Here is a 27,256-nt window from a genome sequence, read left to right as displayed (position 1 = left end):
TTCCCAAGTTAAAAAAAAAAAATCCTTGACATCTTACTACTGAATCATTAATCAATTTTAGAATATTTAAATTAGGTCCACATAGCAAGAGTTTACCCCGGTTTCTTGCCTTTGAAACGATCAATTACATTTTTTTAAATCTTTCGGGTACTACTAATACGGTCATCTACCCCAAATTCTTCGAATTGATCCAGTGCCATCCCTCCACCGTTGGAAAGAGCCTCCGAACTGTAGATAAGATAGGCGTATCGTGGAATCGGACACTGGACATTCGCGCACTTGTTTAGAACTGTACCAATCGAGACCCTGCCCCCCCCCCCCCCCACACACACACACCCTTCCCAATTTCCATTTTCTTTTATCAACTCCTCTAGGTGTGGAGTAAAGAAAAGGAAATCATAAATAAAATTGATTCTATAATTTCTTTCCTTTTTCAACCCTCAACATCTAAAGGTCAACTGTCGAGTTAAAACTGACATTTAGGCTCGACACTGAATAGTTGATCAATAGCATGTTCCACATGATCCAGATGTCCCACGTGATCCACATGAACCACATGAAGTACAGAAACCACATGAACAACATGATTCACATGAACCACAGAACCCACATGAACAACATGATTCACATGAACCACATGAACCACAGAACCCACATGAACAACATGATTCACATGAACCACAGAACCCACATGATCCACACAAAAAAAAAGAACCACAGAACCCACATGAACAACATGATTTACATGAACCGCAGAATCCCCATGAACCACAGAATCCAAATGAACCACATGATCCAAATGAACCACATGATCCACATGAATCACATGATCCACAGAATCCAAATGAACACCATGGTTCACAGGATCTAGGTGATCCACACCAACCAAAGGATCTGCACGATATAGAGCCAGATCTAGTTTGTCATTACCATCAAGTCGTTACGTCCTAGTTCATTAATTCATATTTTATTGCCTCTTTCTCTCCTTACTTTATCTATTTATTTATTTATTTATTTATTTATTTATTTTCTATTTGTATTATTAAAAGTTTCATTTAAAGTATGTATCTGTTATATGTAAAATAAATAATGCCTTATTGACTGCACATAGTGATGTACATCTCTCTCTCTCTCTCTCTCTCTCTCTCTCTCTCTCTCTCTCTCTCTCTCTCTCTCTCTCTCTATATATATATATATATATATATATATATATATATATATATATATATATATATTATATATGTATATCAGACAAAGACACACATACAAACACACTCGCATAGACTTATACATGGTGCGATCGTGGCACGAACAACCGCACTTGTTCAAAGAGCATATATCTATATTGTGCGTAGAGAATCTGAATCATCCTATTAGGCCCAGAGAAGCGTGAAAAATGGCGGAAAAATCTTTAAAAGTGCTGAATGATACATTGTTAATCAAGCAAACATTTCCCTTACCCCACATCCAATCCCGATAAAAAAAAATTAAATAATCTTATTCATAACAGTCAACGAGCGAGCGGTATGTCAAATTGAGACAAAGGTGGAAAATGATAAGTTTACTTTTGAATGACTGATATAACTGAAAACACGAAATGCAAGCTGGGACGGGCCAAGGCTTGTCGTGACGGTTGAGGACAAAAGCGAGAGTTTATTGACCTTAGCATTATAGTCATCGCACTTTTAGAGTTACGTGATTCGCTTGTAACTTGAGAAAATAAGATCTTAAAGATTCGCGTATATTTAAGGACAATGTGTGTATGTGAAGGTCACAAATATGATATCGTGAAGTCTCAAAGATACGTGATGAGATGGAATTGGGTGTGATGAGATGTTGTGAGATGAGATGAAGTGTGGTGAGATGAGTCAAGATGAGATGATGTGTAATGTAATGATATGAGATGAGATGAGGTAAGGTGTATTGTGGTGCGATGAGATGCAGTGAAATGTAATGTTATGAAGTGAGATGAGATTTGGTGAGATGAGATGTATTGTCGTGAAATGAGATGTAATGCTATAATTTCAGATGCAGTGAAATATGATGTAGTGAGATGTGTTGCAGTGAGATGAGATGTAAAGAAATGTATTGTTGTGAGATGAGATCTGGTGAGGTGAGATGTGGTGAGATAAGATGCAGTGAGATGAGATGTGGTGAGAAGAGACGTAGTGAAGCGAGATGAGACGAGACTAGATCAGGTGATATGTTGTGAGATGGGATGTGGCGAGATGAGATGAGATGTAGTGAGATAGCATAATGTTGTGAAAGTGGGAGGAGGTGAAGTGAAGTCAGATGAGGTGAGATGAATGAAATGAGATAAGGTGAGATGAAATAGAAATTGTTAGCTTTTCATTGTAATAAGGTGAGGTCAAATGACCGTGAGAGAAAACGTGAGTGACGAGGTGGAAAGGGGGGGGGGGGAGGTAGAGGAAACCCACTGACCTTGTTGGTCGTCCACTCTCAGCTGTTGTTCCATCTCCTTCCTGATGTCTTCCTCAGACAGGTCACCCCCTTGGAAGGCGTCGCTGACGAATTCATCATGGCCCGGGGGACTACTCCCTGTCAGAACTTCTGCGTCGTCATCTGCTCCTCTCTTTTCATCCCTTGGGGTTGGAATGCCCTCTGATGATTAGAAAAGATGACAGTGTTTTTTGAAAATTAAAAACAAAGAAAACAATTTTAATTGTTCAAGTGAAATGGAACATCATAAGTGCTAAAGGATCAGTCGCTAATAAATGGAAGAGGCTTCAGAGGGTCACGATCAGAAACTAATATATAATAACAATGAGAGAAAGTTAGTCTTCGAAACATATTCACTGAGCAGAGGCATCGACTCTCCGAACGAAGAAATGGGACCAGATTTTGCAGTCGGTGCGATAATCCTGAAGTCCGTTGTGATAAGGCAACCATCACCGACAGCAAACCGTGATCAATGGTGTTTGATGCATCGATCTCTGCTGGCCCATGTCTGAAGAGACCAATTGGGGCCAATTGTTATCTTGTACCGAGACGACCCCCCCCCCCCCCCCCCCCCCCGCCCCCCGGAACGCAACGAGAACCGATGTGCCAGAGACGACTTCAAAAATATAAAAATATTGTAGAAAGAATGTGATTTACGTCGCAATCCTCCTCTTTTTTTTTCAGGCAGAGAGGTGAACAGTTCTCATTATAGTTGATATACAGTTGTTTTGTTTTTTTATAAATAGGAAATTTAACACATTATAATATTGTGCAATAGCTACATCTAGTTGGGGTTTTTTGTGTGTTTTTTTTCTGCTGGTTTTTGCGCAGACAGCGTTTCAATAAGATAACTTGGTTCAAGCCATCAAGAGAGAGGGAGAGGGAGAGAGAGCGAGAGATAGAGAGAGAGGGAGGGAGAGAGAGAGAGAGAGAGAGAGAGAGAGAGAGAGAGAGAGAGAGAGAGAGAGAGAGAGAGAGAGAGAGAGAGTTAATCGTTTATTTCCATCCAATGTTTCGATCCTTGTTTTTGAAGGGTGACGGCTTGACCCAGACAAAAGTGTCTATCTATCCAATGAGAACTCCTTGTCTCCCAACTTTCATCAAACATTGTCTTGGTAAACAAAAAGAAATCGATTGTAGCGTCATTTCTATTTTCACCTTTCATTTCACGAAAAAGGGGCGACAAGAGATGCTATTGATATCAAACCTTTCCCTTTTCTTTTCTTTTTCTCCCCACATTTTTCATCCCATTCATTCATCACGAGTTGTATTAGTGGGCTTTTAATGAGACCGGTAAAACCATTGGTAATTCATGAGAGTAAAAATGTTGCTTTGTCTCAGAATATATAAAATATATATATTATATATATATATATATATATATATATATATATATATATATATATATATATATATATATATATAGGGTGTCCATAAAGTCTGGGTACATGGTAATAGTACAAATTCCTCTTTAAGAACTCAATCTTATTGATTGGGATGTAAATGAATAGTATTTTAACTATACATGACCTCTTCTCCAGTGAAGAAAAGCATCATTCAGCCAAATCTCCACAATCTATAGCATAAATGAATAAATATAAATAGACGGGGAAGTACGACATGTACCCAGACTTTGTGGACACCCTGTATATATGGTGAAGAAGTATGGAAAAGAACACAGCAGAAACCAGTGGGAGAGGAAATAGGAAGAAGAGGTGGATTGGACACGCCCTTAGAAAGAATGACTCCACTATAACAAAGAAAGTATTGGACTGGAACCCTCAGGGCAGAAGATCAAGGGGAAGGCCACGAGGAACACGGAGAAGAATTAAAGAAGCTTATATACAGAGAAGTGATAAGACATGGAACGAGATAAAAAAAAAAAGTTTGCTCAGGATAGAGAAGGATAGAAACTGTTTGTCTGTGGCCTATACCCTGACCCAGGGTGAAAAAGGCGATGATGATGATGATGATGATGATGATGATGATGATGATGATGATGATGATGATGGTGATACTACAAATGTACAGAAAACACGTCGAAAAGGGTATATGTAGTCATAAAAGTCTGAAAAACGGAAAGTTATTTTGCTTTTCTCTCAAAACAAATGTCATTTTTCGAGGGGTATGGAATAATGTGTCAAATATTTCTCAGAATCTATTCCATGAAATTGTCTGAAAATTTCCACAGTCATCACAGAGATAATGTATTATGTCACCATAGAGATTTTTAAAAAATAAGGTATGTCGTATATTTTGACTTATAATCCATATTATACTTTTTTATATATCAATTTTTCAGAAAATTTTACAACTTCTTAATGTTCTAATACAAATCCTATAAGTTAAACTCGTAAAATCTCTTCATGGTGATACAAAATGCTACAATGCTGATAAGAGGGGAGGTTATGGAGGTTATTCCTTTTGTAGTATTTGTGGGAATTTTGCCACAAGATTGTTATACTTTTGATGCCAGATCCCCAAATTAAGACGCGAAACGGGTATCAACGCATAATAAATTTTTTTCACCAAAAATGTTGGTTTTTATCTTATATTGACAAGACAAAGCGATTAGAACCGCCAAATATAGGTAATTCACTTTTTTTTTTTTAAGAAAAGACCTAAACCGCCCCTACGTTTTCATTTACCAGACCTTGAAGGATTGAAGCTAAAATGCTGGAATTTAGGTGTGGAGACAATCATAATCATCGGGCGATGACCTTCAAAATCCCTTCACAATACACTGACTTGATTTTGTCCTTGGAAAAGCTTTCAGCTTCATTAATCACACCATCGACCCTTTCAAAGGTTATTTGTTTGACTGTTGTTGTTTTAAAGAAAATGGTTTTGTTGGTTTGTTATTTGTATTTTGGGAATAAAGAGGGTAAAGAGATTCAGATGGTACCAAAGGTAAGGTGGATGTGGCAATCATTCGAACCTATAATTTGTGAATGTTATTGCTTTTTGGGACTTGTGTGCGGACGCGTTCTGAAAAAGGAATCCTTTTTCAGTCTTCCTCGGTGGTTTTTTTTTCTTCTTTAAATATTCCTTCGACTTATCAATAAATTGGAATAGTCGTAGTCACGACGGGCACTATAATCACCGTTTCATAGTCTGTTAGATTAGCACCGTCTTGGTCTCAAAACATCGTGAAGCACCACTTTTCCGTTGGAATTTTGAACTTTTACCTTTAACCTTCTTGGGAGAAGGAGAAGCGGATATTGTTTTCCATTGCGTGGTAGCAGATTGGGATGATACGGTTTCGAAATGATAGAGCCTCCTCCATTGTCACCAAACGATTGAACAAGTTTGGATATCTTCGTTCAACACGTTGATGAGGACTTTTATTCTCTCATTTTTGTCTGTTGAACTTGCCATCAATGTTTTTGTTTATTAATGTCAACAACGCGTCTACCACATTATCTCATTCCTATGTAGTGTTTCTTTCATTCATCCTGTTTTGTTGATAAAGGGGAAACCCGAAACGTCCATTTTATTTAAATGTTTTCGTGTATTAAATTGAAGCTTAAATTCAATTTCACATTGTTATTTATTTTTTCTGTCTGTTGTGCTTTAAGGAAAGGCGGGGCCCACCTAGTAGGCCGTTTTGACATTTTCAAATCCTGATGTAACATTTTCACAACACTCAACATGGTAGTATTAATAATGTTATTAAGTTTGGTTCGTCTGCTTCATTCAATTCAATGCACAATTAGTTGGACGTCTGTAACATTGTCTGCCGTCATAACTCACACTGGACAGCTTTCTCGATGAGCATTGTCAATGACATGTATCTAGTCACAATTGAGCCGCTTGCAACAATATTCTAATGCCTATTATTTTGGGCAAGATTATGTATAGATGGATGGATGGATGGATGGTTAGACAGACAGAAAGATAGATAGATAGATAGATAGATAGATAGATAGATAGATAGATAGATAGATAGATAGATAGATAGATAGATAGATAGATAGATAGATAGATAGATGGATGGATGGATGGATGGATGGATAGATAGATAGATAGGTAGGACGCTTACGCAGTGTGCCTCAGCGGTACGGTCTTTACTTCGTACCCGAAAGGTACCGAGTACGATCACCCGCCGCTGCGATGTGTGGCCTTGAGCAAGTCACCTCGCCCTAGCTCAATTTTCGGCGCTGCCTGCGGCTGATGTCTGGGTCATTCCAGTCTTCCCTTGGAATGGACCCTAGAGACTAAATTTACCCTATGGGATTAATAATCGGATATTTTTTTTTTAGATATATAGATAGATAGACCTAAAAAGTATCCACAACTCAAGCACTTTATCTACAACTTACATCAATTTATATATATATATATATATATATATATATATATATATATATAATATATATATATATATATATATATATATATATATATATATATATATATGCTCTTTCACATGTTCGGAGCTCCTGAGTGTTATAATATTTTTATGAACTAGGTCGTAACATCGCCTCATCTTGTGCTTAAATTATCCAAATGACATGTTTTCGTTTGGTAAACAGGACAAGTGGTCTGATTGATAGAGATACTCTAACTTATATCTTATCTCTCACCCCAAAAACAAAGGAGTCGACACAAAAACAACACCGAGTTAAGAGTTCAAGGCCACCTGGAGATGAAGGATTTGTTTTGACACAAGAGCCAAAGAAGGGAATGACGACAATGCAAGGATGAAGATCGACGTGGATATTTTTCCACTTATTTCTAATCTTGTTTAGTCCAAAACAGGAATAACAAAATATCTTACAATCAAACAAAAACAAAAACAAAAACAAAACAAACAAAAAAGCACAGACAAAAACAAAACCGATGACGCTAATCACGATATTAAAAAATGACGACACTAATCACTATATAGTTGAGATAAAACAGTATGAGAAATGCCATGTCAAAATAAAGATAAGTTGAAACAAACAGCCGATCAGGCCACCAACTGATAATGATGGTAAAAACGGGAGCTTTAAATTATTATCTTCGTTTCGTAACATGTCACCAGATTGGTGCTATGGTTTTCTGATAATTATACTCGGAATACGCTTCAACAGTCGTAACGTCACTTCCCTCGTAATGCCGCATGGTAACTTAGTAACTGGCTCTAAACTATCGGAACAATGGCGGATACCCTTATGAAATATTTCTCCGACGAGCATAAAAGCGTATCCAGAGGAAAAAAATCATTATAAATCTGATCATGTTTTGACTTTTACACATTCTGATCACAAGACATGAAAAGTTCTAGCCAGCATGAATAAGAAAAAGTACCGATTTTCTTTGTTTAGAACCACGACGGCCGCCGTTGCTGGGCGACGTGACATCAGACTATTGAATCCAATTAACCAGTAGATTTTTGACCAATCAAAACATGAAATTTGTGACACACCCTCACACCCTCATGTGCTCGGACAAACATAGTTGGTTGTTAATAAACAGCAACGTCAATGGAATCGACCCCTCTCTGATATTATTGTTTTCATACCGCCAAATGGGTGACTAGTTATCACACGATTTTCTTGATCACATTATAAGCGTTTAGGTTTACACATAATTTTCTGTGTTGGTTCTATTGATCAAGCGGTAGAACAGTGAGTATTTTACTTAAGCACAAACCATCGATAATAAAACGTGTAGTTTGCTGTGTCTACCAATCACTGCCATTGTTTACATTCTGACGATTGTCCGAGAGGCGTGGTTATCTACCTGTCTATTGGCCTCTCCCTGACCATTGTTATTGTTTTTATACAGCCAAATGGTGACTAATTAACGCACGATTTTCTCGATCATAATATTATAAACGTTTAAGTTTACACATAGTTTTCTGTGTTGGTTCGAATGATCAAGCGGGAGAACAGTGGGTATTTTACTTAGACACATACCATCGACCGTAAAACCTGTGGAGTTCACTATGTTTACCAATCACTACCATTGTTTACATTATGACGACTGTTCGAGAGGCGTGGTTACCTAGGTGTCTATCGGGGCGCGTTCTTTGTTTATTTGGTTTAAACAATTTTTATTTCTTTTCTTTTCCCAAACAGTATAATAATTTAAGAGAATACAAATGATACTTTTAATAAATCAGACCGCTTCAATCTATGATTGAAGTTGAAGTCAATGGGCTCTTTGTTTTTGTTTTTAGACCGACAGCAGTCTTACATACTATAAATGTTAAAGGTTACACATAGTTTTGTGTGTTGGTTTGATTTATCTGGCGGCCAGGATATGCGAATATTTTACCTAAACGCAAAGCAAAAGATAATGACGGTTGTTATAGATAGAATGAACTTGACGTCACTCGGGTCTTTATTATTGGGTTTTTTTTTTTTTTTGCCATCCACGTTTATGAGTAATTATCACTTAACTGTATTATCCAGATTGTAAAAGTTCATGGTTACACAGTTTTGTGTGTTGGTCCGTTATACTTCCGGATGACAATGTTGTGAACTTCTTAGCTAAGCACATACTATCTATAGATAGAACGAAGTAGCCGTCACTCAGGTCTTTGTTATTGTTTACAACCGGCCATTTTTATGAGTAGTTCTCAATAAACTGTATTCATCAGACTACAGATAGAACGAGGTTGACGTCACTCGGGTCTTTGTAATTTTTTTTAGCCAGCCATTTTAAAGACAGTTCTCAATAAACGGTATTAATGGGAGCGATCTATATTCATGTTTACGTCCAACCTAGTCATTGATCACATGCTTTGTTGCTGCACAACGATTGGACGTTTCTCAATAAATGTAAACACGCTGCTTTGTTTATTAAATTTGTTAACATACCAATGAGTCATGCTGAGCAAAATGACCAATTGTGACGTTGGATATTTCTCAAATTGTGAACACTTCTCACTATGTGGGTCATTTTGAGCACACTTTGCAATGTGACCAATGACCTCGAGCACATGGAATTGTAATGCCCAATAGATAGTATGCAGATGACGTCACTCAGGCCTTTGTTATTGTTTTTGCCATCCGCGTTTGTGAGTTGTTCTCACTAAACTGTATTAACCAGACTATAAAAGTTCATGGTTACACAGAGTTTGTGTGTTGGTCCGTTATACTTCCGGATGGCAATGTTGTGAACTCCTTGGCCAAGCGCATTCTATCTATAGACTATAAACGTTCCAGGTTACACATAGTTGTTTGGGTTTTGGTACATTATTTCCGATTGGCGAATTGTGTGAGCTGTTTGGCTAAGCGCAAAGCATCAATTGAAGCCTCAACAGTTTGTCAATATATTGTGATAAATATTCACAACGTTAGGCTGATTGCTTCGAGTGGCACTTAAGATGGTTATGCATGTGGCGTACAAATGTTGATTGTCCATCTAGACAAATATACCCCCCAAAAATAATGCTTAGCGCATAAGACGTGTGATAAACTGTTTTATATTCGCTATAAAAATTATGGGATAGTTGTTATTTAATTATCACAAGATGCCAAAACGAGGCGACAAGAGGGCGAGGTGAGACGACGAGAGAGGGGCATCGTTGAAATTGCAGAAGTGTACAATGAACAAGCACACCTGGATTTTTCCACTCTACGACAGTAGACTTACACACACTGGACTGGACCACATAATATATGTATGGACTGGACTGACCATCGAACAGCAGACGACGAATGAATCAAATGAATCAGTCCTCAGAACTTACAAGTGCAAAACCGACAAAGGCCGCTTGAGGTCAACATGGCTATTATTTTCGATGACCTTATAATGACCAATCAGAGTCGTCGTAACATCTGTACGTTTGTTCTGATTGGGCAACGAGCTGCTAGTGCCCCTGCCTCTGCCCCTCCACCGTTCACCCCTCTATCCGCACCAAGTAAGGCAAACGTTTTTATTTACTATTCCCCATTCCCCACCCTTCCTATTTCCCGTAGGTATGCAGTGGTACGGCGTGCTGCTATGTACCTACTACAAATTTAACCCTCTTATCCTTCTCTTACCTGAAGCCTTGCGACTTCGCATAATAGTCAGTAAGTAAACAGGTCAAGCGGAAATAGGTATACGGAAAAAATAATAGTATGTAGATCTACCATTAGATGGTGAAACGTGGCGTAAAATTACTATCACTTTATGAGGAAACCTCCTCCGCTTCTTCATCCTCCTCCTCCTACTCCTCCTTCAAAACAATATTATTTGTCGATACTAATCTTTTCTTTTTTTTTATAATTGAAAAAAAAAAAACACAAACAAACAACAAACCCAGCAATGTGACGTCACGCGCAACAATAAACAGTGTTGTGGTAATAATCGTGTGTCAACATTTTACGAATACGGAAGTTGTTGGGTCATGACCACAGACTCTATCCTGTGTTATCAATGGTCATGACCCTTGACCATTGACAGAAATCGGTCAATTCGAAGAAGAGATATTTTTGGGTTTTTTTTTTACTGTGTTTATTGGCGATCGCTACTTTCAGGTCATATTATTTAAGTTTGAGTCTGCGAGTGTGTGTTTGTGTGTGTGTGGTTTTGCACTTTTTGTTTCAATTATGTCTGTTTTCGTATATTTATGTATATGCTGTAACCAAATGAAAAATTGCCTTCATGGACAATAAAGATATATTATTATTATTATTATTATTATTATTATATTATTATTATTATTATTATTATTATTATTATTATATATTATTAATTGTTGTTGTTGTTGTTGTTATTATTATTATTATTATTATTATTATTTATTATTATATTATTATTATTATTATTATTATTATTATTATTATTGACGATAAAAAGAAAACCACCAATTCACATGCAACCAACCCAACCCATTCCACTGAAAAGAGTGAACAAAACAGATGGTATAATAAAATTTATCTCGAAACGCATGCGTTATATAAATGTTTCAGAGCATGGTTACGACGGATAATACGGGTTCCATCTTCCTTAACATGCAGGACAATAGAATGATTGAAGTTGGCGTCATTCGGCTTTTTTTGTTTTTTTTTAGACTGCCAGCAATTGGATGATTATTCATCAATAAAGTCCCTGTTATAAACTATAAATGTTAAAGGTTACATATAGTTTTGTGTGTTAGTTCGATTTATCTGGCGGTCAAGATGGGTGAGTTTTTTTGGGTTTTTTTTTACCTAAACGCAAAACAAAAGATTAAAACATAATGACGGTTATAGAGTCTATAGAGTAAATGCACGGCTACAGTGATTGAGTAACATTCAAAAAGATGGCAACCTCTCTCTCTCTCTCTCCCTTCCCCCCCCCCCCTCTCTCTCTCTCTCTCTCTCTCTCTCTCTCCCTCTCTCCTCCTCCTCCTTTCTCTCTCTCTCTCTCTCTCTCTCTCTCTCTCTCTCTCTCTCATGAAGATCCCATTGGAAAACAATTCCAGGTCAATGAAACTAATAGAGGCGGTAGGATCGAGGCAGGGATAGTGAGAATAAGAGAAAATAAAGGGGGTATGGAGAAAGTGAACACACACACACACACACACACACACACACAGAGAGAGAGAGAGAGAGAGAGAGAGAGAGAGAGAGAGAGAGAGATTCTATTTACCAATCATACATACGCACACATACAAACGCACACACATACACGCAAGCTACAATCCGTAGTCATTCAAAATACTTACTCTTTACCAATACAGTATTTAGGTAAAAATAGAAAGGCCGCCGGCCGGCCTCCGTTTTGGCAACGTGCCAAACGCATGCCTCGGTACGAGGTTGTTTTTATTGTGTGAGAAAATAACACGTTAGATTGAATAGAACGAGGTCACATCGATCTACGGGAATAACAACATTCCCAATACAATCTCCCGATATAATAATATTATACCTTTATCATATACGGACTGAGAAAGAGATGGAGCTGATAATGGAACGAGCTCCCGGTTTCCTTCCCAGCGGACTTCTTCTCATGCCTACAGCAATACACAATGCGCTGATATTGTTCCCCCTCGTGGATCTTTACCTTGCAGTTGGTGAGGGGGCTTGAGGCACACGGGAGGGCAAAGGTGTAAATCCCGGTCGACCGTCACGAGACCATCCCGGGTATCGAGCCAACGAGCCACATGAGCTGCTCGCCCCGGTGTGTGACTAAATTTGATCCAAACCCGGTGCCCGAATAGCAGCCCTATCCCGGGCGCCACACTATTGTCCTTATGTCGAGTCCCAATCAGTCCCGTCAATGGCGAAGCGGTCTGCCGCCTAGCCAAATAATACCGCGTTCGTGTCGCCAGGGTCGTCGGCACGTCCGAGAAAAAAGCAAACGTCCCATGCATCAATCGATTCGCGGCCTGCCGATCGGAAAATGCGACGGCGGGGATGGCGAGCTGACGCGTATATTGTCCCTGAACGTCGAGAGCCAGAGTATGGCAAAAAATGAGCTTTTATCAAAGCTATTGGCCGTTCATTGCGTTGATATCCTCCTTTTACAGGAGACCCACCTTTACTCAGGCGCGCAATCTTCCCGATTCCAGATCCCAGGCTATACGGTGGTCCAACGCGAGGACACCTCGAGGCTCAAAGGAGGGGTTAGCGTTTACGCTAAAGAGCCATCGAAGGTAAGGGTCATTGAGAGCGTAACGGACAGCAATGGGGTGAACCGAATTTCCGTGGAAGTAGGTGGACTGTGTTTGCATAATATATACAAACCACCTAGAGCGACTTGGACTACACCACCGGTACCGGTGGTCAGCCATCCTTCCATCTGTCTGGGAGACTTTAATAGCCACCATCACGAATGGGGCTACCGAGACTGCAATGAGGCAGGAAGACAACTCCGCTCATGGATGGACTGTAATGATCTACACCTAGTGTACGATCCTACAGCCAAGGGTACCTTCCGGGGTACCCGCCATAAGAAGGAGTATACTCCAGACCTCACCCTCGTAACGAAAAGCGCGAACGGTGAACCGTTGCAGGTGAAGCGGACAGTCCTCGGGGACTTTCCGCATAGCCAGCACAGGCCGGTTCTTGTCACAGCTGGGGTGACAATACCGAGGGTGCAGTCTCTCCCACTTTGCAGATGGAATTTCAGGAAGGCTGACTGGGAGGAATTCAGTTCCTATATCGAGCAGGTCTGCCCTGCCATTCCTCCCAAGTCCAAGAATATAACCAGATTTAGTAGGCTACTGGTTAAGAGCGCTCAACGCTCTATTCCACGGGGCAAACGGAAATTCTACACCCCTTGCTGGACAGCAGAGTCGGAAGAGCTGTACCGAGAGTACCAGCAGACCCAGTCCCAGGACACAGCCGATAGACTACATCCAGTCTCTGGCAGAGGGAAGGAAGCAACGGTGGCAGGAGACCGTGGAAAGTCTCGACTTTACACACTCCAGCCGCCACGCTTGGCGTTTGATAAAGAAATTGGACCCAGATCGGAATTTCGCGAAGGCTGCACCGGAATGCGAGGCAGACACAATTGCCAAGAATATTAAGAACCGTAGCAAGCGGGTCCCTAATCAGGCTTTTGAGCGCGGTGTCCGCAAGGCGTACCGTACGATTTTGGACTCGCTACCCGCGGAGGAGTCGGACTGGACGGCCCCGTTCAGTCCCCGAGAAGTGGGTGCAGCCATTAGCGAAGTGAAGAACGGCAAAGCAGCTGGGATAGATGGTGTATATCCCGATATGGTGACGCATCTGGGCCCCAGGGCATGGGCCTGGCTAGCAGAGGCAATGTCTGACATCCTTGCAAACGGAAAGCTTCCACAAGTGTGGAAGCATGCGAAGATAGTTGCCATCCTGAAGCCAGGGAAGCCGGCGAAGGAGGCAGACAGTTACAGACCCATATCGCTGCTGAACTGTCTTTACAAACTGTTGGAGCGTGTTCTATTAAACCGATGGGGGCCGGTCCTAGACGCTGCCCTGCCACCTGAGCAGGCAGGCTTCAGGGAAGGGAGGTGCACCACGGAGCAGGTCATTGCCCTTACAGAGCATATTGAGCACGGGTTCGAGAGAAAACAGCAAACAGGTGCTGTGTTTATAGACCTATCAGCGGAGTACGATACGGTCTGGTGCGATGGGTTAATGCTCAAACTTGCAAAAATCATAAGGTGCAAAAAGACCTTGAAGTTGTTCTCTTCGATCTTAGGGGAAAGGCAATTCCACGTCGCGCTGGGAGACGTCACCAGCAAAGTTAGGAAATTGAAGAATGGGGTCCCTCAGGGGTCGGTACTTGCGCCAATGTTGTTTAACGTTTACATTAGCGATATGCCGAACACTTCCTCCCTGAGGCTGGGATACGCAGACGACTGGGCACTCGTTACTCAGAGTAAAGTGTGGACCCGTCTCGAGAGCGTACTCAGCGAGGACGTCACCAGACTCAAATCCTACTTTGACAAGTGGTACCTGAAGATGAACACTTCAAAAACCGTGGCCACTGCATTTCACTTATGCAGTGGTTGGCACACCCGTAAACTGAATGTCCTAGTCGGGGACCAGCCACTCCCATATGAGCCGCGTCCAAAATACCTAGGGGTGACACTGGATCGCAGTCTTACCTATCGGGTTCATCTCGAAGGGGTTGCCCGGAAGATAGAGAAGCGGAATAGTCTTCTGAGGAAGCTGGCAGGATCGACTTGGGGCGCTAGCCAAGCGCTCCTGAGAACATCCGCCCTGGCACTATGCTATTCCACCGCGGAGTATTGCGCTCCAGTGTGGGGTAGAAGCAGAAACGTTGAGAAGGTGGATGTAAAACTTCGCAAGTCGATGCACATAGTGTCGGGAACGCTAGCAACAACCCCTAGAGAATGGGGCCCGGTGATGGCAGCGATCCAGCCCCCCGATGTCCGGAGGGAGACCATTACGGGAAACTGGCTGAGTAAGATCAAAGAGAGAGGGAATGGGGATACCCCTCTAATGCGCATAATGAACGGTGCCCCCGTTTCGAGCCGAAATAAGTCCCGGCAACCCTTGTACGCAGAATCCCTGACTACGGACAGAGCTGCACATACGAGATGGAAGTCGGTTTGGACGAATTCAATCCCTCGTGGGGGCGGGGACCTACACTCCTCTAAGCTTGGTGAGAAGTTGCCAGGCTTTGATACCAGTAAGAGGAGACACTGGGTAGCTGCGAATCGGCTTCGGTCGAGGAGCTGCCTAACGGCCGGTGCGTTACATCAGTGGGGTCTAACTTCCTGTCCAATATGTCCACGCTGTGGGCAAGAACCCGAAACGGCAGAGCATCTAGTCGAAAGGTGTGTTGTGACGATGCTACCAGGCGGGTTCGCGACGGTGCACGAATGCGGACCGGACTTTGCTGATTGGGTCGATCGTCATAACATAATAGTGTGAACCATAAGAAGCTGCTGCTGCTGATATTGTTAATCTCTCATAATATAATAAATATAAAAGCTATAAGTAACATCTTGTGACAAAAAATAATTAGCAATGTAAAATGTCTTTAACAATAGGTACTTAAATAAGCTTTTTTTTTTTTTACTTAATAGTCCAGAGTCATAAATTTAAAGTTTATCCCGTATTATGAAACATTAAACAGTGGCAATTGTTGACTGCCCTTTGGATAGGATTGCCAGTATTTCGCAAAATACTTTCTTGCTGACTACCCTTTGGATAGGATGCTAGTATTTCGCAAATTTTGACCATGATTTCAAAACTTCATGATCACCATTAAGTCATTAAAATCTATTGAAAATGAAAGTTGATATATGAAAGACTATCTATATAATTTTATGGATTTTAAAGTGCTATCTCATCTTTGGGAGATTAATTGTTGAGTTAATTTTAGGTAGTATGCGCTTGGCTAAGAAGCTCACAACATTGCCATCCGGAAGTATAACGGACCAACACAGAAAACTCTGCGTAACCATGAACTTTTATAGTCTGGATAATGCAGTTTAGTGAGAATTACTTATAAACGTGGATGGCAAAAAACAATAACAAAGACCCGAGTGAAGTCATCTTCATTATACTATAGCGGCTACAAATTCTATGAAGAAGGCAGGTCTGCATACTAAATGTATAGAAGGAATGACATTGACGTCACTCAGCTCTTTGTTATTGTTTTTAGGCAGCCATTTTTATGAGCAACTCTCACTAAATTATATCAGACTATCAACGATCAATGTTACCAGAGAGGATATATAGTTAACGTTTAGCTATATATCCTCTCTGATGTTACACACAGTTTTATGTGTTGATATATTATATCCGGATGGCGAAATATTTAGAGCTTTTTGGCTAAACGCATAGCATCAATAATGCTGAACTCAATATTATTATTTTAATCAATCTCATTTTGGCTTGAGCCACCACCAATACTGACAAATTTGAATGTCACACAAAAAGTTTTATAGTTTTATAGCTTTGTCCTACTCCGCGGGGTTGGCTCGACACTTGGGCATGTGCCAAGACGAGGACATGCGTGACTCATTTTGTTTTGTTTTGGTTTTGATGGGGGGGATGAGAAAACAACACATTGTGCAATTCAAAAGAGGTCACACATTGCCAGGGGGAAATGGAAGACGGTTGATAGACCATTCATGATTGTTGTGACCGTCTTTGAAGTTGAGGGCTCATTATAAACAATCACTCCATGAATTATGTCAAATAAGAGGCACATGTATAATATAGAATCATGATGAAGGCACACTATCATCGTCATCATCATCATTGTTATCATCATCATCATTATTATCATTACTGTTGTTGATGGAGTTGGTGATGATAATCTCTCTCTCTCTCTCTCTCTCTCTCTCTCTCTCTCTCTCTCTCTCTCTCTCTCTCTCTCTCTCTCCCTCCCTCCCCCTATCTATCTCTCTCCTTTATCCATCCATCCACCAATTTATCTCTCTTTCTATCTATCTCTCTATTTGTCGCGCTGCCAAGAGGTAATCAGTTTTTCACCACATTCTATGAAACAGATTATAAACGATTACTGTCATATTTCATACACGTATGATGAGTTTTTGGTTACATCATTTATTGTTGTCATTTTGTCAGCAACAACTGGTATTTTTGAGAAAGATATATCACCAATAAAAAATAGCTGTTGAAAGAAAACGACTTGTTTACAACAACGTTTATCTACCCCCCCCCCCCCCCCACCACCACCACCAGCTATTTATAATGGGTAAGAAATAAACCACACTCCATCCAACAGCGATTATTGTTGCATACAGATCATATTTGCGAGATCCATGTGATGATGAAACTATTGTTTTGCCAGTAACAACTGGTAAGCCTTTGATGAATTAGTCGCATATAATCTATTTATAACTGTTGGGTCATCTACAGGAGCGTAAAAATACTTTTTACATAAGCAAAGTCCCTACTACGCTGAAATAACTATATCCCGAGGAACAAAACCTATGACTTTCAGTATCCATTCTTCAAAACTTTAGTTTCGTTTCCTCCTCCCTCCACCCCCCCCCCCCCGGCCTCCTCCTAGCAAGCTCTAAGATGCATGCCCCCATCCCCCTCCCCAGTAGATATGTTCAAATCCATATAAAAACGTTGTTTCCATGCTATAAATGTGCCAATTAGGACAATTCAAACTAGATATAAAACAATGCATCTAAAAGCGATGAAAATTCACAAGCATGATTATCTAAATGTAATGGTACACCACAACTGTGGGTAGAGCAGAGATACGAGGCGTATTTCTTGCTTTAAAATCACTCATTACTATTCAAAATCAGGGAACAAGATGGGGGGTGGGGGTGTGTGAAGCTATTATTATTGATCAAATAGAGATACAAAATAGACCTTCTTATTGGAAAATCAAATTATGTCGACCCCCAATGCCTTATTTTAATCTATTTTTTTAAAGGATATGTTTTAATGTTTGTTTGTTTGTTTTTAAGGGTTTTACGGCACTTGCAACACATTAAGGTCATATCAGCGCCAGTAAAAAGGAAGAAAAGGAAAGTAAAAAGTTCTAGAATTACAATTAAAGCACCCAAGAAAAGGTAAGACAAAGGGGAATTGGTTCAAATAGGAAACAGATGTAGATTCCAAGAGCACACCATCAAAGTACATCGTTTGAGATCACCTAAAAGTCTCATCCAGACACAAGCACAAGTCCCCACTAAGAGGAATACACTCAAATGTTTACAAATTATATATAACACGTAAACAAAACATAATACAGTTCATAACAGAGAGATGATTTACAAGGAAAAAAACATCATCTCCCAAAACTAACTATACATTTGACTGTTTCCATCTCAGCCAGGACATCCGACCAGGGACAGGACAAAACTAAGTAATCTCATTCCAAGAAAAAGACAGAAAGCCAATGGAAAACAGATATAGGGGGATAGAAGAGACAATAAGTACCTCCCTGCCCACTATGGGAGGTCAGGAACCCCACCCAGGATATGTTTTAAAATCCTTGTCATACTCGCTATCGCTTGAGTAATGAATTAACCATACTCTAACAATACCACAGAAAACTCCGGTTATAGATAACGCACGAGTTACCAACTACAAAAATGAAATAATTTTACACATCCTGGTAGTTTCCTATTTTGCTTCCTTTTCTTTCTTTCTTCCTTTCTTTCTTTTTCTTTTTTTTTTTTTTTTTTTTTTCTTTTCTTTTCTGTTTTTTTTTTTTTTTTTTTTTTTTTTTTTGTAATTCGAAAACATATCCAATTTAATAATATAGCTAAAAAATAAATAAAAAAGAGGTGTGTGTGGGGGGTGGGGGAGTTTTGAAGTTTGATAACATATAATTATAGCTATCTGCCTGACCCACGACTAGCCATCTAGTAAAACCATTGGCATTGACATGGACATATACAACACAATTAACTGCCCACAATTGTGGCCTGTCGCCTCAATCCCATGTCAGGATGAACCAAGGGTCGGAAACAAAATTTATAATGAAAATTATCAGAAAATGTTATTTTATTTCCAATCATCTCACCAAACTACATTCATTGTCTCCAATGGAACATATCACTTAATTGTTTAATTTTTTAAAAGCATCCATTCAATTTTCAGCACCTCAATCATCCTGATGTAATACCATTTTTTAAGCGGTTGATCTCCGCACTAAACGTTTATTGAAATCTTAATGTAAATGAACGAAAAAGAAAAGTAAACTGCTATAAATAGAATTGCAAACAGATTATATTAGCTTTATTTTGAATGTCCTCTATATATAGAGACAAGATAAGCGTCTACACATAATAACCAAATTAAATATGCATAAAACAGACAACTAGCAGAGATGATTCAACTAGACAAGGAGGAAAAAACGTAAAACTTGGAGAAAGAAAATATTGAAATTTAATTTATGAAATTCGGATATTAATAATCAAGATTGGCGCGAGGAATGTGTGGAAATGAGGAATACATGGGTGCAAGTAGCTTAGGCCAAAAAAAAAAAAGGCTGAAATCCATTTCCAACAAACCCCAAAAAGCCTGAAATTAATTTTGAAATGTGACCTACTGCCTCAGTAGTATTAAGTGAAGTTCAGTTGATCTAAATGCCGGAAAGAAATTAAAATACATTTTAAAAAGTCGGAAATCAGGGTAAAGCCGGAAATCTTGCACCTATGGGAATATGAGGACGAGGATTGCCTGCACTGTACCTTGTGACCTCGATTTCCTAATTTAATTTTCTATTTATCAGTTTTTACCTGAAAGTCTTCCAAAATGTCTTCACCGTGTTCTTTTTGTTTTTGTTTTGTTTTTGCTTTTAAAGAAGGCTTTTCTTGTTAGCGTTTCAAGCTATTATCGCAAAAACTATTCTTTAATGTTATTACATTCGCAAGTGGGGACTCTTTCCCTCCATTGACTTTTTATCAAGTTTTCAAGGTTTTCGGGTACTGTTGATGCAGCTTCAATATGAAAAACAGTCCTAATGAGAAAATATGATTGCGGATAATAAGACACACACTCTCTCTCTCTCTCTCTCTCTCTCTCTCTCTCTCTCTCTCTCTCTCTCTCTCTCTCTCTCTCTCTCTCTCTCTCTCTCCATCCATCCATCTCTTTCTTGTTTAGTCTGCTTATTTTTCGCTGTTCATCTAAATATTTTAATTTTGTCTGTTTCCCACCCGACCCCTTGTCTTTTGGTGTTTTCTATTTGTTATACTGTCGTAATATGTTCTTTTCTTTTTTTTTCTTCTTTCTTTTTGTTAAATCTTTGTTATGGAGGAGAAGGGTCTGTTTATATTTATTGGTTTTGTTTTTCAGCGGGACTGCCCGGCCTGTAGCCTGCAGTTTAGCTGGTAGCGTTCTGCTGGATGACAGCCAGGTATTATTTACATTACATAGACTTTTTTGTTTGATATTATCTCATAATACGCTGTTCTAAACAGAACTCAACAACAGTCAGCGTTGAATAGATTGAGGTCAGAGTATGTTGGAATCAATGTATTAAAAAAAAATCCTTTACAATTATAAGGATCGTGTTTTGTGTAGAAGTTAAGAAGTTTATCGCCCCGTTTCTACTGCATGAAACACAAAAAATAAAATTTCCAATTTGCTAACTTACTGTCCTCTGAATCATAATTAATCTGACACTGACATGGTGACCCATCCCGAACCGGGACCGTCGAGAAAGACGTTGAAACCTTATTGTTTGTTAGAAGAATTGGCAATTGTGACAAACTAAGTGTGGCTTTGGATTCTGTGGAATGGCATTCGCCTCTGATCCTCTAGGTCCCTGGGGGCGGCACAACATTGAGGCTCTTTACTCAACCTTCTCCCGTGTTCTGGTACAGTATGAGTACTGGTGGGTAACAGTAACTACTACTGCTACTACTACAACTACTTCCTCTACTACTACTACTACTACTACTACTACTACTACTACTACTACTACTACTACTACTACTATGTATATCATCACCATCTTCATCATCGTCATCATTATTATTATCATCATCATTATTTTCCACCCTATCACCCATTCAACTCAAAATACTAAACAGTTTTAAAAGCACTATTAACAACGTTCTTTGCACAATATCGATATATCAATATCCAGTCAGAGAGTTAGGTCTCATTTTATACTCCTTGACATTACCAACAAATAATTTTCCACAAACTGCTGGAGTTAGGATTTTAAAAAATAAAATGTTTAAAATGGTAAATGGGGCAGTGTGACTCAGCGGTACAATCTTTGCATCGTACCTGAAAGGTACCGAGTTCGATCATCCGCTGCTGCGCTGTGTGGCCTTGAGCAAGTCGCCCTGCTCTAGTTCAATTTGCGGCGCTGCACTGCCGCTGACGCATGGTTTATTCCAGTCTTCCTTGGAATAGGCTCTAGAGAAAAATTTCCCTGATGGGATGAATAAGGGGAATTTTATTTGTTTTATTTTATTTTATTTCAGCAATAATCTTTAACTTTTGCCTAGACCATTCCCTTTTTCACTTTAACCAGATGGAAAGCAAGATTGTGGCAGATGGTTTCAGAGGTGGACAAGAAATGAACACAAATCGTTTTGTGTTTCCCCACAATGTTGAACGGGTTCACAATCGATCAGTTGGTAAAGTACTCACTTCACATATAAAGGGATCGAGATCAATCCCGGGTGCAAGCAAGATTCTTCTCTGCCCACCGAGCAGTGATTAGGTAGCTGGGTCTGTTAGATTTGGTGAAAAGTACTTTGCAATATGTTAGTGTCCTATCTTTTGACCATTTCATGCAATAGAAACCGAGATAATCTCCGGCTCCATGGGCCTAATGGCTTTGAAGGACTACTGAATGCTGAGGAGGGAAGCTGTAGAATCTTGTTCACACCCTAAACATAAATTAGATTAATCTTAATAGATTTCTGCTGTACTCTGAAAATATACATATTAAAAATTTTGGCCAGAAAACTCGTCCCTTAAACTTAAATGTCGATCAATTAAAATAACTCTCCCCCGAGGTTTGAGAGTTTTTGCTAATATGAGGTCATTTTAATCGATGGATATTTTTTTTTTAATAAAAAAAAAATTGAGCTTTTATATTCCACAATATCCACTAAACATACTCAAAGCACTTTACAAGGGGTCCCTGGCCAACAGCAACATTTAACGAGTAGGACGTGACATAACGCCTGTTAGGCGATATTACAAATTTTTTTGGACAGAGACAACACTGTAAACGGGGAGGTACTCATTTTACACCCGAGTACGGTGAGAGAATGTGAGTAAAGAGTCTTTTCGAAGGACTCGACAATGCACAGAGTGAGGCTCGAACCCATGACCTTCCAATCTGAAAGCGAGTGTCATACCACAAGACCACATAGCCGCTCAAGAACAGGTATTTCTGGCCAAAATTTTAAATACCTATCTGTATTTCCAAAGTAGGACAGATATGTAATTGTCAGACGAAAAAAAATCAAAAAGTTTTTGGTCCACACATTAATTTTTAAAAAAATTCATTAGGAGGCATAAGGCCCATGGATCCGAACGTTTATCCAGGTCTCGATAGAGTTTCGTGACGATGAAACTGATTTCCATCATTTTAATAGAATGCTATTCAATCTTAAACAAGTACACACGGCCCGCCACATCTGACAGAAACTGTTGGGTGGATAGGATGGCTAGATAAAAAAAAAAATCTTGACTGCAATTAGGATCGATACAGATCCTAATGTTGGTGAGATGAAGGCTCTACCACTGAGCTATCATCAGGAGCCCTTTCGGCCCAAACGTATGAGTACACATATTCAGGTCTGATAACCGAGCGCAATTATTAGCTTGATTTAACATTGTTGTAATGGCAAATATTTTGCATTGGTTTGGGGGCATTTCCATTATAACCATGAGCCCATAACAATTTTGGTTGTCAGACCTGTAAATAAGTAAATGTCGGTCCAAGCATAATGGGCCGAAATGTAAAAGAACGTGACCAATTAATTTCAACAAACTGGCTGATTGACTTTAGCGGGATGGATGACACAGCCTGAGATGTGACATTAATAACATAGTAAAAAAAGGGAATAAGAGACGCTGTGTTTGAAATCTTGAACACAAAGGGAGAAAAATATCGACAGCTTGTTTTCACCGACCCATACCCGTTACACACACCATACTTGTTATGACTCACAGAATGAGATGAAAAATGTGAGTCATAAACGCAACACACATGCTGCACAAAATATGCAAATTTTTTTATGATGGGCATGGGCAAATAATACTTAATCGAGAGTGGTGTCTTGCAAAATAAATAAAAATAGACTTGGATGAGGGCACTGAATAGCTGGGTACTTTTTTCCTCTCTTTTGAATATGTATTATTTGGGATCCTGATAGCTCAGTTGGTAGAGCACTTGCTTCACACCCAAAGGAAAGTACTTTGCGAAAGACTAGCGTCTGATCCAAGGGATTTCAAGCAATTGCTATTGTTCCTTTTCATGTTATAGAGAGCGGGATATACTCCGGCTCAATGCATCAGTTAGCACTTCATTCAATTCCTTCCATTTGACTTAATGAAAATTAAAAGTAGATAATAAAAATGCAACTTCCTGAGACTTGTGTTCTCTGTGTAACCAATTCCTAAGGATCTTTCCCAGGGAAAAAAAACAAACAGCATTCTATCCATACCAGTGTCCTACTTGCTTCCCCCCCCCCCCCCCCCCTTTCAATCCTCCTTTGATCGCAGCGAATGACACAAAAAAGGGAATTGACTCCATATTTATTGGGAAAAAACAACAATCATTTGGATTCATGATCGGATTTATTTGGGGGGGGGGGGGGGGGGGGGGGTTGTTGTTGTTCTCTTTTGCTTTTAAAGGGTATATATAGAACGTTGTAGATTAAATAAAGGACAGACGCCACACTGTGCTGCAATATGTGTAAGTAAACAATGAAGAGACAGCATGCAGCATGCATACTTTACTATTGCCACAAAAACAACACACTACATAGGATTCAAGTGGAATAAAAGAAGCGAGGAGTCTCTCTCTCTCTCTCTCTGTGTGTGTGTGTGTGTGTGTGTATCTATCTATCTGTCACACACCCAAAGATGGGGACGGAGGGGGGGGGGGGGGGGGGGGGTAGAAACAGAACGGAAACGCATCGAAACTGAAATGAGAGAGCACCCCATTTACCTTTAAACACTCCCTGGCCCGAAACGAATCTAATAATTTAATGACTGAAGAGCTCGAATAACGAGCAAACAGGAGCGCAATGCTAGCATTATATTTTTAAACGGCCATTCACGTTAATCATATTTTCAATCTCAAACAAATCAACAACAAAGAGGCGGTATAATATTTGTACAACCCAAGGAATAAAAATGAACAACCATAATATTACAGAATTTGTTTCGCGTGACACATTCATTTCAAACGAACCCCCCCCCCCCCCCCCTCCAATCTGAAAGGCTTTAAAGATATTAACAAAATTAGGATGCAACTCCCACGACGTGCATTGGTTATTTATATCACCTACAACTTTCCCGATTTTATTCCAGTCATAGTTATTTTAAACTGCTCTTACACAGAAATGGTAAATGGAAAGGGGGGAGGGATCCGAATTGCAACCATTTTGCCCCTATAACTACATAATTCTAGATCACACTCTTGAGTCAAATTAATTTAAAAGGGATTGTTGCAAAATAGTACGGGTCTTTCTTTGTGAATTCAACTCGCTAACACTAATTTTGGAAGACTCAATTGGAAAAGCAGAATGTGCATGTAGTGCAAGTATCGCAAAGGGGGAAATTTGAAATTAATACCAGAAGAAAAGATGTGTAGCTCAGTGTACAACGGCCTTGACCCTGGTGCTTCCATTGTACGACTTCGCCTGCCATTCATCCCTAAGCCCTTGATTCAGATTGATGTAGTGACCCTACGCTGCACGGTTCTGATGCCATCCTGCATGAAAGCTGTCCCACTCTTACCTCTACCTCACCTGTCCCTTAAACCAAACACAATAACCTCCTCCCTTCCCACTACCCCCCCAACATATCTCGCCTCCAATCTTCCAGTTTTCATTTAATAATAAACAAAAGTGGTACATGTATACAGTATGAAACATAGTCCCATACCTATACAACGCAAACGGTTAATTAATCAAAACTACCATACAATTTGTTGGTGGTCAGACGCAAACCGGCTTTGATGGTGTACACTACCAATCGTTTCACTGCCCAACCGGCCAGCATACCAACTAAACAAAATAAATAAGTCTGCTCGGGACGGGGGGGGGGGGGGGGGGGGGGGGGGGGGCGCAAGGCGGATGTTATGATCGTTTTTATGTTTATCAACATTCTCGACCTTAACCTCTGACCGAACTCAAGGTCGCTTGCTTGACTGCAGGCAGAGCTGCGCGTAGTTTGCGAGTAAACAAGCTCTCTGAAAGTACGGTGCTCTTCACGCCCACAATTGATCAAATTCCACGAAGCGTTGAAATTTTAAAAAATAATAATAAATGATTGTATGAATTTAAACAACACTGATAGATACACAGTGATAGTTATTGAAAATAGTAGGTTGAAGACGAAAACTGATTTAATTATTGAAATTTAACAAAATTATCATTGGTTTTACTTGCGAGTAATGAGTGACAGAACAGCGAAACGAGGGAAATAAGGGAAAGAATCATGAAAAAAAATGAAGTTACATCTGTCATGAGTTGTCTTTGCCTGTAGTATCAAGTAATATTATTATAGTGGAGGGAAAACTAACAGTAACCTTTTTGAAAAACAGCGATATAGACATCAAAATTGTGAAAACATTTTCAACATAATGTAGTATTGTGCATCATCATCCATCTCGTGGGATGTAATCTTGAGCACGTTGCCGGTCAGCTGTCACCACATATCACGATGCGGTGCGCATGAAGTCTAAAATAACTTTTGGCTTTTCTTAGGTTATTTCAATATGTCATTCTCTGTCTTCCTCTAGCTCTCTTTCCTTCGATCACCCCAGATGGTACCAACTTTTCTATTTCCGTCTCTTCTCCACACATGTCCCAGAAACCGTAACTGCCTTTTTCTGATGGTATCTATCAATATTCTTCCTTTTCTCACCTTCACCAACACTTCCTCGTTGTTCGTATACTTGTCTGTCCATGATAACCTCAACATTCTTCTAAGCTATACATCCATATCTCAAATGCCTCTAACCTCCTAGTACATTCTTTGTCAAGCGTCCACGTTTCACAACAGTATAAAAGGGTACTTAACAACATAAATTTCCACTACATATGCATACAGACAATGAAAAAACGATAAATAAAAAGTCAATGCAGAGGTTTACAGACTTAGCATTCGAGTTATTCTAAAAAACAGGGAGCTTAGCACAACTGATCTGTAACTCAATAAAAAATTATCAAATGGAATGGACATAAAAAAGAAAATAACTAAATAAATATTTGTTTGAATAAATAAATGAGAAATGAAAAAAACAATCCCAACTAAATAGACAAGTACAGGTGATGTTAACTAATAAGTGATCAAAATGATTTCTTTCCCACTAATGTTTTATCTCTGCAATCATCTCCTTCTTTGTTTATAATGTTAAAATTGTTTTTTTAGGTTATCACTTCCGTAAACCAATTTTACTTTCAGATGAAGACTGCAGAGACTCTAGGATGGAAATGACCAGTTCAGTTGCTTACACACACACACACATACACACACACACACACACACACACACACACACACACACACACATCTAATGATGACAACAGTTTTAATGTGCAGTTAGTGGTCACTGCCTTATTACCCGCCTCTCGAATGACAGCATCATTGGTCTATTATGGTAGAGCGTTTTTAGGTATAGATAGAAAGGAGGGGCAGGGGTGAATTGCTGAACATTTCAGCACCAGGTAGGTTAAAATAAAGTTTTGCCCAATAATACCTGAATAAGATTTCCCAGGAAAAAAT

The 27,256-nt window shown here is 39.6% G+C and overlaps 1 protein-coding gene across 4 annotated transcripts in view; it reads right to left on the bottom strand.

Annotated features, from left to right (window-relative positions):
* The window catches only part of LOC144967763 (synapse-associated protein 1-like), a 74,901-nt gene that overhangs the window by 37,622 nt on the left and 10,023 nt on the right, over window positions 1–27,256 (bottom strand). For all 4 annotated transcript variants that reach the window (XM_078905370.1, XM_078905368.1, XM_078905369.1 and 1 more), the window contains exon 7: window positions 2,443–2,622. In XM_078905370.1, the coding sequence (XP_078761496.1) occupies window positions 2,443–2,622 (180 nt within the window). The remainder of the gene's footprint in view (window positions 1–2,442; window positions 2,623–27,256) is intronic.

Source organism: Berghia stephanieae, chromosome 3 (genome assembly GCF_034508935.2).
Source record: "Berghia stephanieae isolate SIO BIC M18660-M18661 chromosome 3, UCSD_Bste_1.3, whole genome shotgun sequence".
NCBI classification, from domain to species: Eukaryota; Metazoa; Mollusca; class Gastropoda; order Nudibranchia; family Aeolidiidae; genus Berghia; species Berghia stephanieae.
This window is presented reverse-complemented; position numbering and strand designations above follow the sequence as displayed.